Genomic DNA, 21,273 nt, shown 5'->3' on the forward strand with positions numbered 1-21,273 from the left:
TGGGAAGAGTGCAATCCACCTTACACACTATTAGTTGTCAAAATACGTTAGAGGCTTTTATCACTCATTTCTTCCTTAGGTAGAAAAGGGAAAAAAGCACTGTAAATAGGACTAAAACATCACGCATTGCTGGCCTACCTACACTTGGTGCCACCTCCTTGTTTGGGAGGGAAGACAGGAAATACTCAGCTGCTGTTTCAAGGATTTATGAGGAAATGTTACTCGTAAAATGATGGACTAGTTGCCTACGAACATTTGCTTCATTGAATAATTTGCTTCAAACCAGCTGCCTCTTTCCGAGCTGCTACCCATTGACCATTACTCCCTCTCCTCACCTCCCACATCACTCTCTATCAACCCACCGCTCATTATGCTACCCCCACTACAACCACTCCACCTACCAAAATGCAGTACTGACACTGTCAGTAGTCCAGCCAGCACCACGTAGGGGCATTGTGTGTGTGTGTGTGTGTGTGTGTGTGTGTGTGTGTGTGTGTGTGTGTGTGTGTGTTAAAGGATAACTTGAAAAGCTAACAAGTTTTCTTTCTTTTGTGTGTGCCTTTCGTCGACAACCCCACACTTCTGCTTTTCAGTGAGTGATCTCCATTAATCCGAAAGTATATAAAAGTTTCTACAGTTTACATTGTTTCAGTGTTCTACAATGTTAAAGAGTAAAGTCTATGGAAAATAAAAAAAATCTGAGATGCTAAACAGCTATAAATACAACATCACACAGAGGAGACTGGCTAAAAATGGCCATCATACTTTTATTTCTGGGCAGCACTCAGCAATGCCACATAGTCTGATGAGTAATGTAATATCATAAGAAGTAGAAATCAACAGTGACACAATTACCCATTTATTATTATATGAGGAGATTAACTTACCTCAAGTGTCTTCTCTTGCTGCTTTTGAGAATTATCCTGTTTTCCACGTAAAAGGGCAAGTCTTCTAGTTATTTCATCTTCTGGCTTTTCTAATTTAGCTGCTAGTGCATCTTCTTCCATAAATTGTTTAACTAAATTGTGTGTCTTCTCAGTATCTGTCCGTGTATCGGGAATCATATAAACCTATAAAAAGATTATTAATATATGGAAATCTAAGTGTTGTAATTTCACTCTGTCACATTAAGTATAAGCACAACCTGCTTTCTTGAGATGGCTTGCATGTAATCTGGATCCTGTCCTTTTAAGGTCGCCAACCTCCTTGCTATTTCTTCTTCATTTGGTGCAGGTTGTTGCTTCCTTTCTTCCCTTAGTTTTTCTAGCCGATTTAAAATTTCACGATCTACACTGGTCATTCCATGCTTTAGATTCTTCAAACGTTGATCTTGTACATACACAATGATAGGTGGTTTAGCAGGATTCTCCAAAGATTCTAAGCTCCTGCAAAACATCAATAATAATGTCCATGGGGCTGTAATTATTATGTAACTACAAGCCAATTGAGACTGCAAAGAAATAATATACAGTTTGTTTAAATACTGCAGCTCCCTGTTTTCTCTCAACTGCAGTTTAATGTAATAATGAAGAAACTCACCAAAATTTAAATATTAAACAAGTGCTTCAGAAAACTCAGAGAAAAGATTGCACACAAGAGGGGGAACCCAAACATAGTGAATTGTTCTTTCAGGTGATGGACATAGGGTGAAATGTTCTCCAACTAAATACCCTTACTGTGTGAGAGTGTCAGTAAGGCCAGAATGCTTGTTTGTGAATCTGGTATTTGGCTGTTATAGGTAAGCTAACATCAAGTTCTATTTTCTGTTACAAAATAGGCAGCACAAACTGTCACACTGCTATAGCTGATATATAGGGAAGAACATTAGTCTTCCATATCAGCACCATAAGCAACGAATCACAGGTGTGAATATACAAGAAAACAATGTGTGTGTACAGGGTGAAAATTATTGAACTATATGAAATAAAATCGTCATAACTTCTGAATTGTTTGCTTTCAGATGTCCATACCACAAGGTTGGCTGCAGGGCATGCTGGTTTGTTTTAGCAACAAAGTCCACTTTCATTTGGATGGGTTCGTCAATAAGCAAAACTGGCAAATTTGGGGGACTGAGAATCCACATTTCACAATTGAGAAGTCTCTTCATCCTCAACGGGTGACCGTGTGGTGTGCAATGTCCAGTCACAGGATTATCAGTGCGATATTCCTTGAGGGCACGATCACCACCGAATAGTACATGAAGGTTCTGGAAGATGATTTCATCACCATTAGCCAAAGCGACCCAGATTTCGACAATATGTGGTTCATGCAAGACACAGCTCAACCTCATCAAAGCAGACAAGTGTTTGATGTCCTGAAGGAGCACTTTTGGGACCGAATTCTGGATCTGGGGTACACAGAGGCCACTGTCATGGGCCTTGATTGGCCACCATATTCTCTGGATCGGAACACATTTTTTAGAGACACGGTGTACATCAATAACCCCAGAACCATTGCTGAGCTGAGAACAGCCATTCAGAAAGTCATGGACAGCATCGATGTTTCGACACTTCAGCGGGTCATGCAGAATTTCGCAATTTGTTTGTGTCACGTCATTTCCAATGGTAGCAGGCATATCGAACATGTCTTATTTCTAAGTGTTTTATTCTTTGGTACTCTTTTCACTGAAATGATTACCAATCATATCAAAATGCTACCAGCAACATATTTATAAAGAATCTTTAATGTGATGAAGGGAAAAAACTGGTATTTCTTTGCTTATATTTCAGCAAGGCTTTTTCAAATCATAAATAAATTTGGTAACCCCTAGAGCCTCAACATGATTCAGCTATGAGTCTTTCATATTAGGTGATACCAGGCTCTAGTAGATTCTTGAATCCACCTTTTTTTCTGAATCTACATAGAAATGATAAAACTTCTCTTACAAAATCTGAACTTCCTTTTTTCCTTCAACAATCATTCCTTTTAGCTCAGTAGAAGTAGCCACATCTTTATACATTTTGGCTGGTTGGGGACTAAAACTGAATGGCTCCTAAACATGTATTATGTTCCAATACTCACATCTGTTAGGACGAGTCAAAACTGTAGAGAAGAATTTGAGAAATGATTAATTTTTATGCTAATTATCTGTGAATAATACCAAACCCAGTACAGCATCCTGAAATTATAACTTTGCAGTTTTCCTATTAATAGATTAAGTTGTAATCATTACATGGGGGGGGGGGGGGAGGAAGTAATTTTGTACAGTGAACATTGTGGATTCAATTCTGGACAATCAGTTGAAATGGCAATGACGACAGACACTCAACAAAACCCAAGGCAATACCACATGACCAATACAGAAGTGTGAATTACAATTTATGTGAGAGAACACACAACTTGTGCTAAGTCTAAATGTTTTAATGATTTTTCTTTAACTTATTAATATAAACATCAATTGTTTATCCAGTACATGATTTATCTGATAATGCCTGATACCACAGCATAGGACAGCTTAGTCATAATATTGGAAATTCTTAAAAATTAAAGGATCAATTAAAAGAGTGAGGGTATAACCACAGACAAAAAGACAACAACAGAAACTTTACTAAAAAAATTTTATGTTTGAGAAGGAAACATGAAATGTTAGGGGTGAATTTAATAAATGAAACATAGTAGTTGTGGATTTTAATTCAAAACAGAACTTTCAAGTGCATACGGTATAGTTAAAAATGGAGGAGAGGAAGATTACAGTTGACTCAGACAACAAAGAAACAGTGGTGTACTGAGCTCTCAATAAACTAAAAGTGAATCAATTTTTAGGGGACTCTGAGCTCCAGAATGCATTAAACTGAATACTTCCTGATAAATGATAATATGGTAGTACAATTGATGTGGAAGGATTTTGGGAGAAATGGGTTCACTTAAGTAAGAAGCATTAGTTTCAGAAGATAGTATTTAAATGACGACACCTATGTAATAAGGTGACACAAAAAGTCACAGGTATAAATGGAAAGGACAAATAAACAGTTCCAAGAGAGCTCAAACGGGAATTCTAAGAAAAAGTTAGTCTGAGCACTCAGAACCTTGGTCTAGAGGGACACAACATGTATGAACAAAAAGGTAGGTAAACAAGAAGTAGAGGTTTATTAGTTGAGTAGTGGGAATAAGGGAACAAAAAACGAGGTCATCAGTCCCTTAATCCAAGAGGGGTGCATCCAGAAGTAGAGACATCCACCAAGGACATTTTCTGATCTGATCGTGAAATTCATAACAGTGAAACCAAGAAGATTAAAAACGTGACAGACATTGTTTGTACTGTCAATACAAAACAACCAGTTGAAAGAGATAGGGAAATCAGCAAGTGGGCATCCCCACAGCTCTGCATGGGACAGGAAGCGTCCCATCGCCGAATAATTACTTAAGAGTGCCCACTATACAACTAAGTGTGACAACCATGACAAAAAATTGGGTACAGCAGAAAGGAGGAAAACCGAACCTAAAAATGATTGAAACAGAGTAAAAGAGAGATGAAAGAGTAGCCTCGTCAAAGAAGCACAGTCAGGGATGCCCCAGGCCTAATATAAAGTGGGAGAAGCCCCATCCTCAACCTACCTCCAAGACAGGAACAGGGAGGTTAAAACCTTATAACTGAGTATAAAAACGCTTTCATGAAGAAAACTGAGAACCAGTCCAACCTTCCACAAATCTTCCACCAATATTAGATGCAATGAGTCCGGAAGTCCATATTTTGCACAAAAGGCCAAAAGGAGGGGGCATTCCACCAAGATATGAGCTACTGTCTGTAAGGCTCCACAATAACAATTTGAGAGCGGCTCATTACTGGGGCCCAGATTTTAATGACAAGTCATATTTTTTTCTGAACTATAAGGTCAATTTTAGAACAATTTACACACAAATCTAGGCATTTTAGTGTCAAAAAATGTATTTTGATTGTGCATATAAAGTCATATTTCAACAAATTTTAGTAATAGGTCATACTGCAGCTGACTTTCAATATAATAGGTCATATTTCCATCAACTTTTGTCAAAAATGCATATACTTTTTTTTCTCTTATCTTAAAGGACACACAAATATGGAAATGAATATGTTGCTCACGAGACAATATTTAACGTGCTATTATGAAAGATAAACAGATAAATTAGTACACAGCTTTATTTCTCAGGACTGTAGCAGAAAATCGGTATACCACAACAGTCGTTTTACGAACTAAAACATTGTTGCGCAGACTCGACAATACGCTCTCAGAGCCAAAAAAGGAGGCTTCTGCCGTAATAATCATCGCAGTCGCACAGGTGTTCCCAGTAACCAGTTTGAATACAGCCTTTGCCTTGTTCAACATGCCTAAGGAAAAGTGCTCCGACTGTGTGAAATTGCGAGGATATGTTCGAGAATTTGGAGAGACGTTCTTTAGTACTGATGGGAAAATATTATTTTGTAAACTGTGTGAAGTTAAAGTTAGTGCAGAAAAGCACTTTAATGTGCAACAACACTGTAATACTGCTAAACACAGCAGCTGAAGTGCTGAAAATAACAGCAAGAAAACGCTGTTATTTGAACAGACAGGTCAATATTCAACTGTGCAATCATTCTGCAAGGATTTGTGTGAGGTGATGGTGTCCTGCCTGCAACATCTCATTGAAAAAGCTGAAGAATCCACACAGACGGTTCTTGGAGAAGTACACAACACATCCAGTCCAGATGAATCTACACTGAGAAAGAACTATTTATCCGTATGCTACAATGATGTGCTTAACAAAATATGAATTACTATTGCTGAGCAAAAGATCTGGCTGTCGATAGATGAAACTATGGATATTAGTGGGCGATATATTGCAAATGATGTTGTTGCTGTTCTAAAAGCTGATGGCCACGGAGATATGTTCCTACTAACGTGTGAAGCTCTCGATAGAGTAAACAATTCGACGACTGTTATTTTCAGAATGAGGTACTGGCAAAAGTAAAGCAGTGAGGACGGGGCGTGAGTCGTGCTTGGGTAGCCCAGTTGGTAGAGCACTAGCCCGCAAAAGGCAAAGGTCCAGAGTTCGAGTCTCGGTCCGGCACACAGTTTTAATCTGCCAGGAAGTTTCGACTGTTATTTTGTTTGACAACTCTCTGAAGCTACTGTGGCCGGATGGTGTGAAAAGAGACAACGTTTTGCTGCTTGTAACAGATGGTGCTTCATAAATGGCTAAAGCAGCCAAAAGGCTTCAGATTCTCTACCCCAGTATGGTGTAAACCACTTGTGTTGCACAGAGTTGCCCAAGAGATGCGATCAAATTACCCTGACATGGACAAATTAATTTCCTGTGGCAAGAAAATCTACCACTACGGGTGCAGAAATTCAAGGAACAAGCACCTTCAATGCCCCCCCCCCCCCCCCACCTAGACCTGTTCTTATACAATAGGGTTCTTGGCTTAATACTGCTGAGTATTACTGCACCAACTACACACAAATAAAAAGAATCTTCTGTGAGCTTGATAGCGATGAATCAAGTGCTATCAAAATTTTTACAGACACATTGTCTCGAAACTTGGCATACATCAACACCAATTTTTCAGTGATATCAAAAGCCATCAAACAACTGGAAGCTGTTGGCACTCAGCTATGTGAGGCCCTGAGTATTGCGCAACATGTGCAGAGTGAGTTGGGTCGAGCTCGTGGTCATGTGGCTGACAAAGTGAAAACCAAATTGCAAAGTGTTCTCTAACAGAATCCTGGATATTCTACACTGTGCAAACTTAGTGACAGTCTTTCAGGGAATGCCGCAACATTTGAAGATACTGAAACAAAGCTGAACTCCAGTGACCTGGCTGCCTTCAAATACGCTCCAGTGACATCTTGTGAAGTGAAGACGAGCTTTTCCAGGTACAAAACTATCTTCAGCAACAACCATAGATCTTTGACAATGGAAAACCTGAAAATGCACCTTGCGATCCAGTGCAACTTTGCAGATACTGAAGATTGACATACAGTATTAAATAATGTGAAATGCTTTAAATACTATGTAGAAATAAAAACATTGTTTTACTGTTTCAATAGATGATCTTTTCACTGTACTTTGTGTTTAGAAAATAGAACATTCAGACATTCAAAAAATAGGTGCAAATTAGCCACAAACCCTACAGAAAGAAAGAACTATACTTACATATTTTGAGAAGTGAATTTTGTATTACTTTATGGTGAATAAAAAATTAAATAAACAAACAAGAATGCTTTAAATAAACTTCTATTAAGTCATATTTTATTTTTTAAGGTGATATTTATGTAAGTTTTAGGTCATAAATGCTTGCAAATTTCACTGTTTTTTAGGTACATCTACATCTACATCTACATTTATACTCCGCAAGCCACCCAACGGTGTGTGGCGGAGGGCACTTTACGTGCCACTGGCATTACCTCCCTTTCCTGTTCCAGTCGCGTATGGTTCGCGGGAAGAACGACTGTCTGAAAGCCTCCGTGCGCGCTCTAATCTCTCTAATTTTACATTCGTGATCTCCTCGGGAGGTATAAACAGGGGGAAGCAATATATTCGATACCTCATCCAGAAACACACCCTCTCGAAACCTGGCGAGCAAGCTACACCGCGATGCAGAGCGCCTCTCTTGCAGAGTCTGCCACTTGAGTTTATTAAACATCTCCGTAATGCTATCACGGTTACCAAATAACCCTGTGACGAAACGCGCCGCTCTTCTTTGGATCTTCTCTATCTCCTCCGTCAACCCGATCTGGTACGGATCTCACACTGATGAGCAATACTCAAGTATAGGTCGAACGAGTGTTTTGTAAGCCACCTCCTTTGTTGATGCACTACATTTTCTAAGCACTCTCCCAATGAACCTCAACCTGGTACCCGCCTTACCAACAATTAATTTTATATGATCATTCCACTTCAAATCGTTCCGCACGCATACTCCCAGATATTTTACAGAAGTAACTGCTACCAGTATTTGTTCCGCTACCATATAATCATACAATAAAGGATCCTTCTTTCTATGTATTCGCAATACATTACATTTGTCTATGTTAAGGGACAGTAGCCACTCCCTGCACCAAGTGCCTATCCGCTGCAGATCTTCCTGCATTTCGCTACAATTTTCTAATGCTGCAAATTCTCTGTATACTACAGCATCATCCGCGAAAAGCCACATGGAACTTCCGACACTATCTACTAGGTCATTTATATATATTGTGAAAAGCAATGGTCCCATAACACTCCCCTGTGGCACGCCAGAGGTTACTTTAACATCTGTAGACGTCTCTCCATTGATAACAACATGCTGTGTTCTGTTTGCTAAAAACTCTTCAATCCAGCCACACAACTGGTCTGATATTCCGTAGGCTCTTACTTTGATTATCAGGCGACAGTGCGGAACTGTATCGAACGCCTTCCGGAAGTCAAGAAAAATAGCATCTACCTGGGAGCCTGTATCTAATATTTTCTGGGTCTCATGAACAAATAAAGCCAGTTGGGTCTCACACGATCACTGTTTCCGGAATCCATGTTGATTCCAACATAGTAGATTCTGGGTTTCCAAAAACGACATGATACTCGAGCAAAAAATATGTTCTAAAATTCTACAACAGATCGACGTCAGAGATATAGGTCTGTAGTTTTGCGCATCTGCTGGACGACCCTTCTTGAAGACTGGGACTACCTGTGCTCTTTTCCAATCATTTGGAACCCTCCATTCCTCTAGAGACTTGCGGTACACAGCTGTTAGAAGGAGGGCAAGTTCTTTCGCGTACTATGTGTAGAATCGAATTGGTATCCCGTCAGGTCCAGTGGACTTTCCTCTGTTGAGTGATTGCAGTTGCTTTTCTATTCCTTGGACACTTATTTCAATGTCAGCCATTTTTTCGTTTGTGCGAGGATTTAGAGAAGGAACTGCAGTCCGGTCTTCCCCTGTGAAACAGCTTTGGAAAAAGGTGTTTAGTATTTCAGCTTTACGCATGTCATCCTCTGTTTCAATGCCATCATCATCCCGAAGTGTCTGGATATGCTGTTTCGAGCAACTTACTGATTTAACGTAAGACCAGAACTTCCTAGGATTTTCTGTCAAGTCGGTACATAGAATTTTACTTTCGAATTCACTGAACGCTTCACGCATAGCCCTCCTTACGCTAACTTTGACATCATTTAGCTTCTGTTTGTCTGAGAGGTTTTGGCTGCGTTTAAACTTGGAGTGAAGCTCTCTTTGCTTTCGCAGTTGTTTCCTAACTTTGTTGTTGTACCATGGTGGGTTTTTCCCGTCCCTCACAGTTTTACTCAGCACGTACCTGTCTAAAACGCATTTTACGATTGCCTTCAACTTCTTCCATAAACACTCAACATTGTCAGTCTCGGAACAAAAATTTTTGTTTTGATCTGTTAGGTAGTCTGAAATCTGCCTTCTATTACTCTTGCTAAGCAGATAAACCTTTCTCCCTTTTTTTTATATTCCTATCAACTTCCATATTCAGGGATGCTGCAACGGCCTTATGATCTCTGATTCCCTATTCTGCACATACAGAGTCGAAAAGTTCGGGTCTGTTTGTTATCAGTAGGTCCAAGATGTTATCTCCACGAGTCAGTTCTCTGTTTAGTTGCTCGAGGTAATTTTCGGATAGTGCACTCAGTATAATGTCACTCGATGCACTGTCCCTACCACCCATCCTAAACATCCGAGTTTCCCAGTCTATATCTGGTAAATTGAAATCTCCACCTAAGACTATAACATGCTGAGAAAATTTATGTGAAATGTACTCCAAATTTTCTCTCAGTTGTTCTGTCACTAATGCTGTTGAGTCGGGAGGTCGGTAAAAGGAGCCAATTATTAACCTAGCTCGGTTGTTGAGTGTAACCTCCACCCATAATAATTCACAGGAACTATCCACTTCTACTTCACTACAGGATAAACTACTACTAACAGCGACGAACACTCCACCACCGGTTGCATGCAATCTATCCTTTCTAAACACCGTCTGTACCTTTGTAAAAATTTCGGCAGAATTTCTCTCTGGCTTCAGCCAGCTTTCTGTACCTATAACGATTTCAGCTTTGGTGCTTTCTATCAGCGCTTGAAGTTCCGGTACTTTACCAACGCAGCTTCGACAGTTGACAATTACAATACCAATTGCTGCTTGGTCCCCGCATGTCCTGACTTTGCACCGCACCCGTTGAGGCTGTTGCCCTTTCTGTACTTGCCCAAGGCCATCTAACCTAAAAAACCGCCCAGCCCACGCCACACAGCCCCTGCTACCCGTGTAGCCGCTTGTTGCGTGTAGTGGACTCCTGAGCTATCCAGCGGAACCCGAAACCCCACCACCCTATGGCGCAAGTCAAGGAATCTGCAGCCCACATGGTCGCAGAACCGTCTCAGCCTCTGATTCAGACCCTCCACTCGACTCTGTACCGAAGGTCCGCAGTCAGTCCTGTCGACGATGCTGCAGATGGTGAGCTCTGCTTTCATCCCGCTAGCGAGACTGGCAGTCTTCACCAAATCAGATAGCCGCCGGAAGCCAGAGAGGATTTCCTCTGATCCATAGCGACACACATCATTGGTGCCAACATGAGCGACCACCTGCAGATGGGTGCAACCTGTACCCTTCATGGCATCCTGAAGGACCCTTTCCACATCTGGAATGACTCCCCCCAGTATGCACACGGAGTGCACATTGGTTTTCTTCCCCTCTCTTGCTGCCATTTCCCTAAGGGGCCCCATTACGTGCCTGACGTTGGAGCTCCCAACTACCAGTAAGCCCACCCTCTGCGACCGCCCGGATCTTGCAGACTGAGGGGCAACCTCTGGAACAGGACAAGCAGCCATGTCAGGCCGAAGATCAGTATCAGCCTGAGACAGAGCCTGAAACCGTTTCGTCAGACAAACTGGAGAGGCCTTCCGTTCAGCCCTCCAGAATGTCTTTTGCCCCCTGCCACACCTTGAGACGACCTCCCACTCTGCCACAGGTGAGGGATCAGCCTCAATGCGGGCAGTATCCCGGGCAACCACAGTCGTAGTCCGATCGGGGGATGCGTGGGATGAGCTGGCCGTCCCCGACAAACCCCTATCCGGAGCCCCACAGTGATGCCCATTGGCAACAGCATCAAGCTGTGTGACCGAAGCCAACACTGCCTGAAGCTGGGAGCGAAGGGATGCCAACTCAGCCTGCTTCCGAACACAGCAGTTGCAGTCCCTATCCATGCTAAAAACTGTTGTGCAAAGAACGTCTGAACTAATCTACAGAGAGCACAAACAAATCGACAAAATTTAAACGGTTATTAAAATACAAGATTGCCTAGTAAATGCAGTAATGCTGCTACTTGCGCACTGCTGACACACTGCTCGGCGGCGGAAGGAGACTACGCGATTTTACACTATTCAGGTACTAAAACGCGATGCTACAACTCTCAAATACTATAATACGCCCGAAATTTATGAATTAAACAATGCAAGAACCAAAAACACGCAAAGAAATTAAGAATTAAACTATGTACCAATGAGTGAGCTAAGAGTATACGACTTGGTGCTGCAGCTGCTTATCCAACGGCGGCAGGGAGCACACTGACTGTGACCAACCGATACTGGCCGTTCAAAGCAAAAACAGAAGACAAACGACTACGCGAATTTACACTATTCAGGTACTAAAACGCGATGCTACAACTCTCACATACTATAATACACCCGAAATTTATGAATTAAACAATGCAAGTACCAAAAACACGCAAAGAAATTAAGAATTAAACTATGTAACAAATGAGTGAGCTAGGAGTATACGACTTGCTGCTGCAGCTGCTTATCCAACGGTGGCAGGGGCCCTACACATTACACAAAAGAAAACTGAGGGTTAACCTGGTATGACCAATGTGGAGACAACATAGGACTGTGGATTCATTCTTGGAGAAGTGGAAGGAAGCAATGGCAACAAACAGTAGTACTTTGGTAGGCACTGTGATTGCTGTACAAGGATAATAAAAGTTAAAGATAGACTGACACTAAAGATGATAGTAGATAAACAAGTAACAGAAAGAACAATACAAATAAAAATGAAAAAAATCCTATTAAAGGCAAGAGAATATACGAATAATAAATAAAATAAATGTTCTAAAAAACACTAATGGAGGAAGAGAAGGTTACACTAATATGTAGAGTCAAGTTGTGTGGAAGACACAGTGCATGTGCTGGAGAGCAAATTTTTATCTCTGGAGTTCAGGGGAACTGGTGCTAGATGTTAAAACAGAAATGGCCCAGCAGTATAGCTCATTCCTGGAGTCATTCTACACATCATTCTCAGTATCTGGTTAACGGATTCCACCAAGACAGACAGACACAGTACTCATTACTCTGAACATGAGAGATGTTAACTCCTACTCCCCCACCCACCCTCCAATATATCTTCTCATCATGTGACACATCATACATACCAGGCGCACTCCATGAGCATGCATGAGAGTGTAAGTCCTGCAAGCAACTGGTGTCAGATCTGCAACAGGGGCTGGACGTGTAAATTAGTCAAAATACTAACACAAATTATTTACAATAGAATGGAGAGACTAATAGAAACAAAAATTGGGGAAAGTCAGTTTTTGTCCCAGAGAAATATAGGAATATGAGAGGCAGTACAGACCCTAAGACTTATAAAAATGTGGATATGAAAACCTACATTCACAGAATTTGCAGATTTCAAAACATCATTTGACAATATTGAATAGAATACACTCTTTAAAATTATGGAAGTAGCAGTAATAAAACACAATGAGAGAAAGGTACAGAAACCATACTACAATTAATAGTGTTGAAAGAAATGAAAGCAAGACAGTTACTGAGGAGAGAGGTAGACAGGGTTGTACATTATCTCCAATGTTATTTGGAAGTAAACTGGGACACAGAAAAACTGAATGACCCAGAAGTTGTGAAAGCATACCAACCAAAAGTTAGAGATGCACTGACTCCCAGCAAGGAAACAATGGGAATTCAAGAGATGTGCACTAAGATCCAAAAAGCAATGAACGAGGCAGCAGAAGACATAGTCGAGATGAGAAGAAATGCAAGAAATGAGTAGTTTGATGATGAACGCAGGCTAATAACAAAACAAAAACACAGCAGACTGAGTATGATACAGAGAGAAACAAGAAGAAACGTGGAGGTGTACAAAGAATTAAGATCCAATGCCAAAAAATATGCAAGAAAAAGGAATGGCTGAAATCAAAGTTTAAAGAGATACAAGAATTAAAAGAACAAAATGAAACAAAGAAATTCTATCATGCCGTGGGAAAGATGAGAAAAAGTTTTCACCCCAAAAAGAAATGCATGCAGAAATAGAAACAGCGAGATAATAAGAGATGAACAAGAAATATTGCAGAGGGGACACTGCCTTATCGTAGGCACCTTCAGTGCCCGATGGGAGGATTTGCTTGCTTTGATGAAGTCGAGAGCTATGCTGGTGGTACTGTAGCTACTGCCCTGCCAGGGTCACCCAAGCCATACAGGTCTCAACTGAGAAGCGAGATGAAGTGTGTCTCGCAACAAAGGGCAGGCGGTGGGGGCACTTTGTAGGCAAAGGGAAGCCAATCTCCCAAGGGGAGTAAACCCTAAAGAAATCCAGGTCCTCCGGTTAGACGTGGGGCCGATAACCCCACATTGTAAAAATGACATACTACAGAACCTCAATAAGAGCCTCGGATGACGGATGAGACACAAGAAACATGACCCCGGCAAAGAAAAAGGACAAAAGATTTGGCAATAGTAGCATGGAATGTACGAACAATGTTGAAACCTGGAAAAATGAAAGAAATAGCTGATGAGATCATGAAGTTCAAGTACAACATTGTAGCACTACAAGAAATAAGATATCAAAGACAAGGACAGACAGATTTGCCCCAGTATTCTATGCTGTATAGTGGACCAGACAGAAGTACAGGACAAGTCAGAACAGGATTCATAAGAACAAAGGAGATTGGTAAAAGTGTTTTGGAATTTGAACCCATAAATGAAAGACTTAGCAGACAGAGAGTGAAAGGGAAATTCAGAAATATAACAATACTAACAGCATACACACCAACAGAGGAAGTAGAAGAAGAAACAAAGAGGTAAGTTTTATGAAGATCTAAAAAGGGCATGCAGTAAAGTACAAAAGTATGATCTGTTCTTAGTTATGGGAGATTTTAATGCAAAAGTTGGGCAAATCAAACATGGAAAAGTATCTGGGAAATACAATTTACATGAAGAAAGTAACGATAATGGAGAAATGTTATGTCAGTTTGCTGCTAGAAATAATCTAATCATCAGGAGCCCACGTTTCCCACATAAAAAAATACATCTCAGAACGTGGAAAACAAATGTAAGTGGAGTAGTCACTCAAATAGACAATGTGTTAGTAAAGGCACAACATGCCACATTAATTATTGATGTGAGGAGCTGCAGGGGCCCTAACTGTGACTCCGACCACTATGCTGTAAAAGCTGTAATGAGAGAGAAACTATCTGTAACACTTAAACCTGGAATGGAGAAAAATACAAACTGGGACACAGAAAAACTGAATGACCCAGAAGTTGTGAAAGCATACCAACCAAAAGTTAGAGATGCACTGACTCCCAGCAAGGAAACAATGGGAATTCAAGAGATGTGCACTAAGATCCAAAAAGCAATGAACGAGGCAGCAGAAGACATAGTCGAGATGAGAAGAAATGCAAGAAATGAGTAGTTTGATGATGAACGCAGGCTAATAACAAAACAAAAACACAGCAGACTGAGTATGATACAGAGAGAAACAAGAAGAAACGTGGAGGTGTACAAAGAATTAAGATCCAATGCCAAAAAATATGCAAGAAAAAGGAATGGCTGAAATCAAAGTTTAAAGAGATACAAGAATTAAAAGAACAAAATGAAACAAAGAAATTCTATCATGCCGTGGGAAAGATGAGAAAAAGTTTTCACCCCAAAAAGAAATGCATGCAGAAATAGAAACAGCGAGATAATAAGAGATGAACAAGAAATATTGCAGAGGTGGGCAGAATACTTTGAAGATAGGCCTATGCTCAAAAAAAAAAAAAAAAAAAAAAACTCAGATCAGGCCCCAAGAGGTACACAGGAACAGGAAGAGAACACAGAGGCAAGAGAAACTGAAAGGGATGAGGCACAAAACCCAACAATGCTGGAAGTGGAAACAGTGGTAAATAAACTAAAAAATAACCGTGCACATGGTGAAGATGGGATCATGTCAGAGCTAATAAAATCAGTGGGGCAAACTCTAAGATGTGAAATATTTAAACCTTAAAGAACATATGGGTAAATGAAAACATGCCAGAGGAGTGGAATGCTAGAAAAACATGCCCAATATATATAAGAAAGTAGAAATGTTTAATTGTGAAAACCAGAGGCATAACCCAACTGAATACAGTATATAAGATTTTCTCTGGAGTGCTGAATTAAAGAATAAAGAGGTGCGCCAAAAGATAGTCTGAAAATACCAATGTGGATTCCGACCAAACAGAGGTACATCTGACCAGTTGTTTGTTATTAGACAAATAATTGAAAAATTTTATGAATATGATATAGATCTCCACTTCCTGTTCATTGATTTTAAACAACCTTTTGATAGTATTAATAGACTAGCATTCTATAAAGGGCTGAAAGAATTGGGCATCTTTGATAAACTGAGAAGGTTAATCGAACTAACAATGAACAATACAAAAGCAAAAGTCACTAACAGAATTACCAAGCAGTTTGACTTTGTGGAGAAAGTGAAACAGGATGATGGCCTATCTGCAGTCCTGTTTAATTTAGCACTGCATAGTATCACACAAAAAGTAGATAAAAGAGGAACAGTAATGATGAAGTCCGGCCAGATATGCACATATGCTGATGATATTGCTATCATGACAAGGGATGTACAGTCACTTAAAGAAATATATGGACAAATGGAAGCAGAAGGAACAAGAATTGGACTTTTGTAAATGAAAGCAAGACAAAATATAACATTATGACCAATTCTGAAGCTAGAAGATCACCACAGGAGCTGAAGATTTCTGATAAATGCTTCAAAGCTGTTAGATGCATCCATTATTAAGGTGCCCCCTAACCAATGATATTGGTAAGAGACAATGTATTAGAGAGAGAGAGAGAGATAGAGATAGAGAGAGAGAGAGAGAGAGAGAGAGAGAGAGACCCCCCCCCACGAACCATGGACCTTGCCGTTGTTGGGTTGGTGGGGAGACTTGCGTGCCTCAGTGATACAGATGACCTTACCGTAGGTGCAACCACAATGGAGGGGTATCTGTTGAGAGGCCAGACAAACGTGTGGTTCCTGAAGAGGGGCAGCAGCCTTTTCAGTAGTTGCAGGCAACAATCTGGATGATTGACTGATCTGGCCCTGTAACACTAACCAAAATGGCCTTGCTGTGCTGGTACTGCGAACGGCTGAAAGCAAGGGGAAACTACAGCCATAATATCTCCCGAGGGTATGCAGCTTTACTGTATGGTTAAATGATGATGGAGTCCTCTTGGGGTAAAATATTCCGGAGGTAAAATAGTCCTCCATTCGGATCTCCGGGGACTACTCAGGAGGCCATTGTTATCAGGAGAAAGAAAACTGGCATTCTATGGATCGGAGCATGGAATGTCAGATCTGTTAATTGAGCTGGTAGGTTAGAAAATTTAAAAAGGGGAATGGATAGGTTCAAGTTAGATATAGTGGGAATTAGTGAAGTTCGGTGGCAGGAGGAACAAGACTTGGTCATGTGACTACACGGTTATAAACACAAAATCAAATAGGGGTAATGCAGGAGTAGGTTTAATAATGAATAAAAAAATAGGAGTGCGGATAAGCTACTACAAACAGCATAGTGAATGCATTATTGTGGCCAAGATAGACATATGCTTACAGTAGTACAAGTTTATATGCCAACTAGCTCTGCCGATGATTATGAAATTGATGAAATGTATGATGAGATAAAAGAAATTATTCAGGTAGTGAAGGGAGACGAAAATTTAATAGTCATGGGTGACTGGAATTCGAGAGTAGTAAAAGGGAGAGAAAGAAACATAGTGGGTGAATATGGATTGTGGGTGAGAAATGAAAGAGGAAGCCGTCTGGTAGAAGTTTGCACAGAGCATAACTTAATCAAAGCTAACACTTGGTTCAAGAATCATAAAAGAAGGCTGTATACACGGAAGAATACTGGAGATACTAGAAGGTATCAGATACATTATATAATAGTAAGACAGAGATTTAGGAGCCAGGTTTTAAATTGTAAGACATTTCCAGGGGCAGGTGTGGACTCTGACCACAATCTATTGGTTATGAACTGTAGATTAAAACTGAAGAAACTGCAAAAAGGTGGGAATTTAAGGAGATGGGACCTGGATAAACTGACTAAACCAGAGGTTGTACAGAGTTTCAGGGAGAGCATAAGGGAACAATTGACAGGAATGGGGTAAAGAAATACAGTAGAAGGAGAATGAGTAGCTCTGAGGGATGAAGTAGTGAAGGCAGCAGAGGATCAAGTTAGGTAAAAAGATGAGGGCTACTAGAAATCCTTGGGTAACAGAAGAAATATTGAATTTAATTGATGAAAGGAGAAAATATAAAAATGCAGTAGGCAAAAAGGAATACAAGCGTCTCAAAAATGAGATAGACAGGAAGTGCAAAATGGCTAAGCAGGGATGGCTAGAGGACAAATGTAAGGGTGTAGAGGCTTATCTCACTAGGGGTAAGATAGATACTGCCTACAGGAAATTTAAAGAGACCTTTGGAGAAAAGAGAACCACTTGTATGAATATCAAGAGCTCAGATGGAAACCCAGTTCTAAACAAAGAAGGGAAAGCAGAAAGATGGAAGGAGTATATAGAGGGTCTATACAAGGGCGATGTTCTTGAGGACATTATTATAGAAATGGAAGAGGATGTAGATGAAGATGAAATGGGAGATATGATACTGCGTGAAGAGTTTGACAGAGCACTTTAAGACCTGAGTCGAAACAAGGCCCCGGGAGTAGACAACATTCCATTGGAACTACTAACGGCCTAGGGAGAGCCAGTCGTGACAAAACTCTACCATCTGGTGAGCAAGATGTATAATAATTGCAATTCCAAAGATAGCAGGTGTTGACAGATGTGAAAATTACCAAACTATCAGTTTAATAGGTCACAGCTGCAAAATACTAATGCGAATTCTTTACATACGAATGGAAAAACTGGTAGAAGCTGACCTCGGGGAAGATCAGTTTGGATTCCGTAGAAATGTTGGAACACGTGAGGCAATACTGACCCTACAACTTATCTTAGAAAATAGATTAAGGAAAGGCAAACCTACATTTATAGCATTTGTAGACTTAGAGAAAGCTTTTGACACCTTTGACTGGAATACTCTCTTTCAAATTCTAAAGGTGGCAGGGGTAAATGGCTATTTACAATTTGTACAGAAACCAGATGGCAGTGATAAGAGTCTAGGGACATGAAAGGGAAGCAAGGGTTGGGAAGGGAGTGAGACAGGGTTGTAGCCTCTCCCCGATGTTATTCAATCTGTATATTGAGCAAGCAGTAAAGGAAACAAAAGAAAAATTCAGAGTAGGTATTAAAATCCATGGAGAAGATATAAAAACTTTGAGGTTCGCCGATGACATTGTAATTCTGTCAGAGACAGCAAAGGACTTGGAAGAGCAGTTGAACGGAATGGACAGTGTCTTGAAAGGAGGATATAAGATGAACATCAACAAAAGCAAAACGAGGATAATGGAATGTAGTCGAATTAAGTCGGGTGATGCTGAGGGAATTAGATTAGGGAAAGAGACACTTAAAGTAGTAAAGATGATGATCGAAGTAGAGAAGATATAAAATGTAGACTGGCAATGGCAAGAAAAGCGTTTCTGAAGAAGAGAAATTTGTTAACATCGAGTATAGATTTAAATGTCAGGAAGTCGTTTCTGAAAGTATTTGTATGGAGTGTAGCCATGTATGGAAGTGAAACATGGATGATAAATAGTTTGGACGGGAAGAGAATAGAAGCTTTCGAAATTTGGTGCTACAGAAGAATGCTGAAGATTAGATGGGTAGATCACATAACTAATAAGGAGGTATTGAATAGAATTGGGGAGAAGAGGAGTTTGTGGCACAACTTGACGAGAAGAAGAGACCGGTTGGTATAACATGTTCTGAGGCATCAAGGGATCACAAATTTAGCATTGGAGAGCAGCGTGGAGGGTAAAAATCGTAGAGGGAGACCAAGAGATGAATACACTAAGCAGATTCAGAAGGATGTAGGTTGCAGTAAGTACTGGGAGATGAAGAAGCTTGCACAGGATAGAGTAGCACGGAGAGCTGCATCAAACCAGTCTCAGGACTGAAGACCACAACAACAACAAAACAACAACAACAACAACAACAACAACAACATTAGAGAGAGGATACAAGCAAGAAACATATCCTATTATGCAAACCTACAGGTACTCAAGAACTCTCTAATTACAAGAACAATCAAACTCTAGAGTATACTATTCCTTCTGTGACTTGTTGCCACATATGGATCATAAACGTGTACAATGACAGAAGCAGACAATAACAGCCTAAGGACATATGAAAGGAAAGTCTTACGAAAAATCTATGGACCTGTGAGAGAGACAGAAGGTTGGAGAGTGAGATACAACCGTGATATACAAGAGCTTATACAAGGGAAAGACATAGTGAAATTTATCAAGTCTCAAAGAATATGTTGGTTAGGACATATGGAGAGGATGACGGAAGACAGGATGCCCAAACCATATAATGAATGCCAAACTGTATTCCCCAGAAGGAAAGGCAACCAAGAGCTAGATGGACAGACAATGTACTGGCTGACCTTGCCAAGATGGGGATCTGTGGATGGAAGAAAGAGGCTGAGAACAGAGAGATATGAAGGAAGATCGTTGAGGAGGCCAAGGCCCACCAAGGGCTGTAGTGCAGAATAATGTAAATGTAATGCAATGGTGCATCCAGAAGTAGACACATCCACCAAGAGCATCTTCTGATCTGATCAGGAAATTCATAACAGTAAAAATGAGACGGTTAAAAGTTTGACAGACATCGTTTGTACTGTCAATACTAAAAACCAGTTGAAAGAGATAGGGAAATCAGCAAGTGGACATCCCCATAGCTCTGCATGGGACAGGAAGTGTCCCATGCCCGAATAATTACTTAAGAGTGCCCACTATACAACGAAGTGTGACACCCAGGACAAAAAATTGGGTGCAGCAGAAAGGAGGCAAACCGAATCTAAATTGAAATGGAGTAAAAGAGAGATGAAAGAGTAGCTCTGTCAAAGAAGCAGGGTCAGGGATGCTCCAGGCCTAATATAAAGTGGGAGAAGCCCCATCCTCAACCTATCTCCCGAGCAGGGGCAGGGAGGTTAAAATCTTATAACTGAGAATAAAAACTGCTTTCATGGAGAAAACTGAGAACCAGTTCAACCAATCATGAATCTTACACCAATTTTAGAGGCAATGAATTAGGAAGTCCACATTTCACACAAACACAAAAGGAGGGGGCATTCCACCAAGATATGAGCTCCACAATATGAGCTCCACAATAACAATTTGAGAGCGGCTCATTACACAAAAGAAAACTGAGAGTTAACCTGCTATGACCAATGTGGAGACAACATAGGACTGTGGATTCCTTCTTGAAGAAGTGGAAGTAACACAAAGAACAATACAAATAAAAATGGAAAAAATTCTATTAAAGGCAAGAGAATATACAAATAATAAATAAAATAAACATTCTAAAAAACACTAATGGAGGAACAGAAGGTTACAATATTATGTAGAGTCAAGTTGTGTGGAAGACATAGTGGATGTGCTGGAGAGCAAATTTTTATCTCTGGAGTTCAGGGGAACTGGTGCTAAATATTAAAACAGAAATTGCCTCGCAGTACAGCTAGTTCCTTGACTAATTCTGTACAACATTCTCAGTATCTGGTTACTGGGTTCCTCCAAAACAGACAGACACAGTACTGATTTCCCTGAACATGAGAGATGTTAACTCCTACTCCCCCCCCTCCCCCTCCCCAAATACATCTTCTCATCCTGTGACATCATACATACCAGGCGCACTCCGTGAGCATGCATGATAGTGTGAGTCCTGCAAGCAACTGGTGTCAGATCTGCAACAGGGGCTGAACGTGTAAATTAGTCAAAATACCAACACAAATTATTTACAATAGAATGCAGAGACTAATAGAAACAAAAATTGGGGAAAATCAGGTTTTGTCCCAGAGAAATATAGGAATATGTGAGGCAGTACAGACCCTAAGACTTATAAAAATGTGGATATGAAAACCTACATTCACAGAATTTGCAGAT

At 40.4% G+C, this 21,273-nt stretch overlaps 1 protein-coding gene across 3 annotated transcripts in view; it reads right to left on the minus strand.

Moving 5' to 3' along the window:
- Positions 1-21,273, minus strand: part of LOC126259835 (abscission/NoCut checkpoint regulator) — a 183,602-nt gene that overhangs the window by 76,846 nt on the left and 85,483 nt on the right. For all 3 annotated transcript variants that reach the window (XM_049956881.1, XM_049956884.1, XM_049956883.1), the window contains 2 exons: positions 1,145-1,385; positions 888-1,070 (listed from right to left, as the gene is read on the minus strand). In XM_049956881.1, the coding sequence (XP_049812838.1) occupies positions 888-1,070; positions 1,145-1,385 (424 nt within the window). The remainder of the gene's footprint in view (positions 1-887; positions 1,071-1,144; positions 1,386-21,273) is intronic.

The sequence above is a fragment of the Schistocerca nitens genome, chromosome 5 (genome assembly GCF_023898315.1).
Source record: "Schistocerca nitens isolate TAMUIC-IGC-003100 chromosome 5, iqSchNite1.1, whole genome shotgun sequence".
Taxonomy (NCBI): Eukaryota; Metazoa; Arthropoda; class Insecta; order Orthoptera; family Acrididae; genus Schistocerca; species Schistocerca nitens.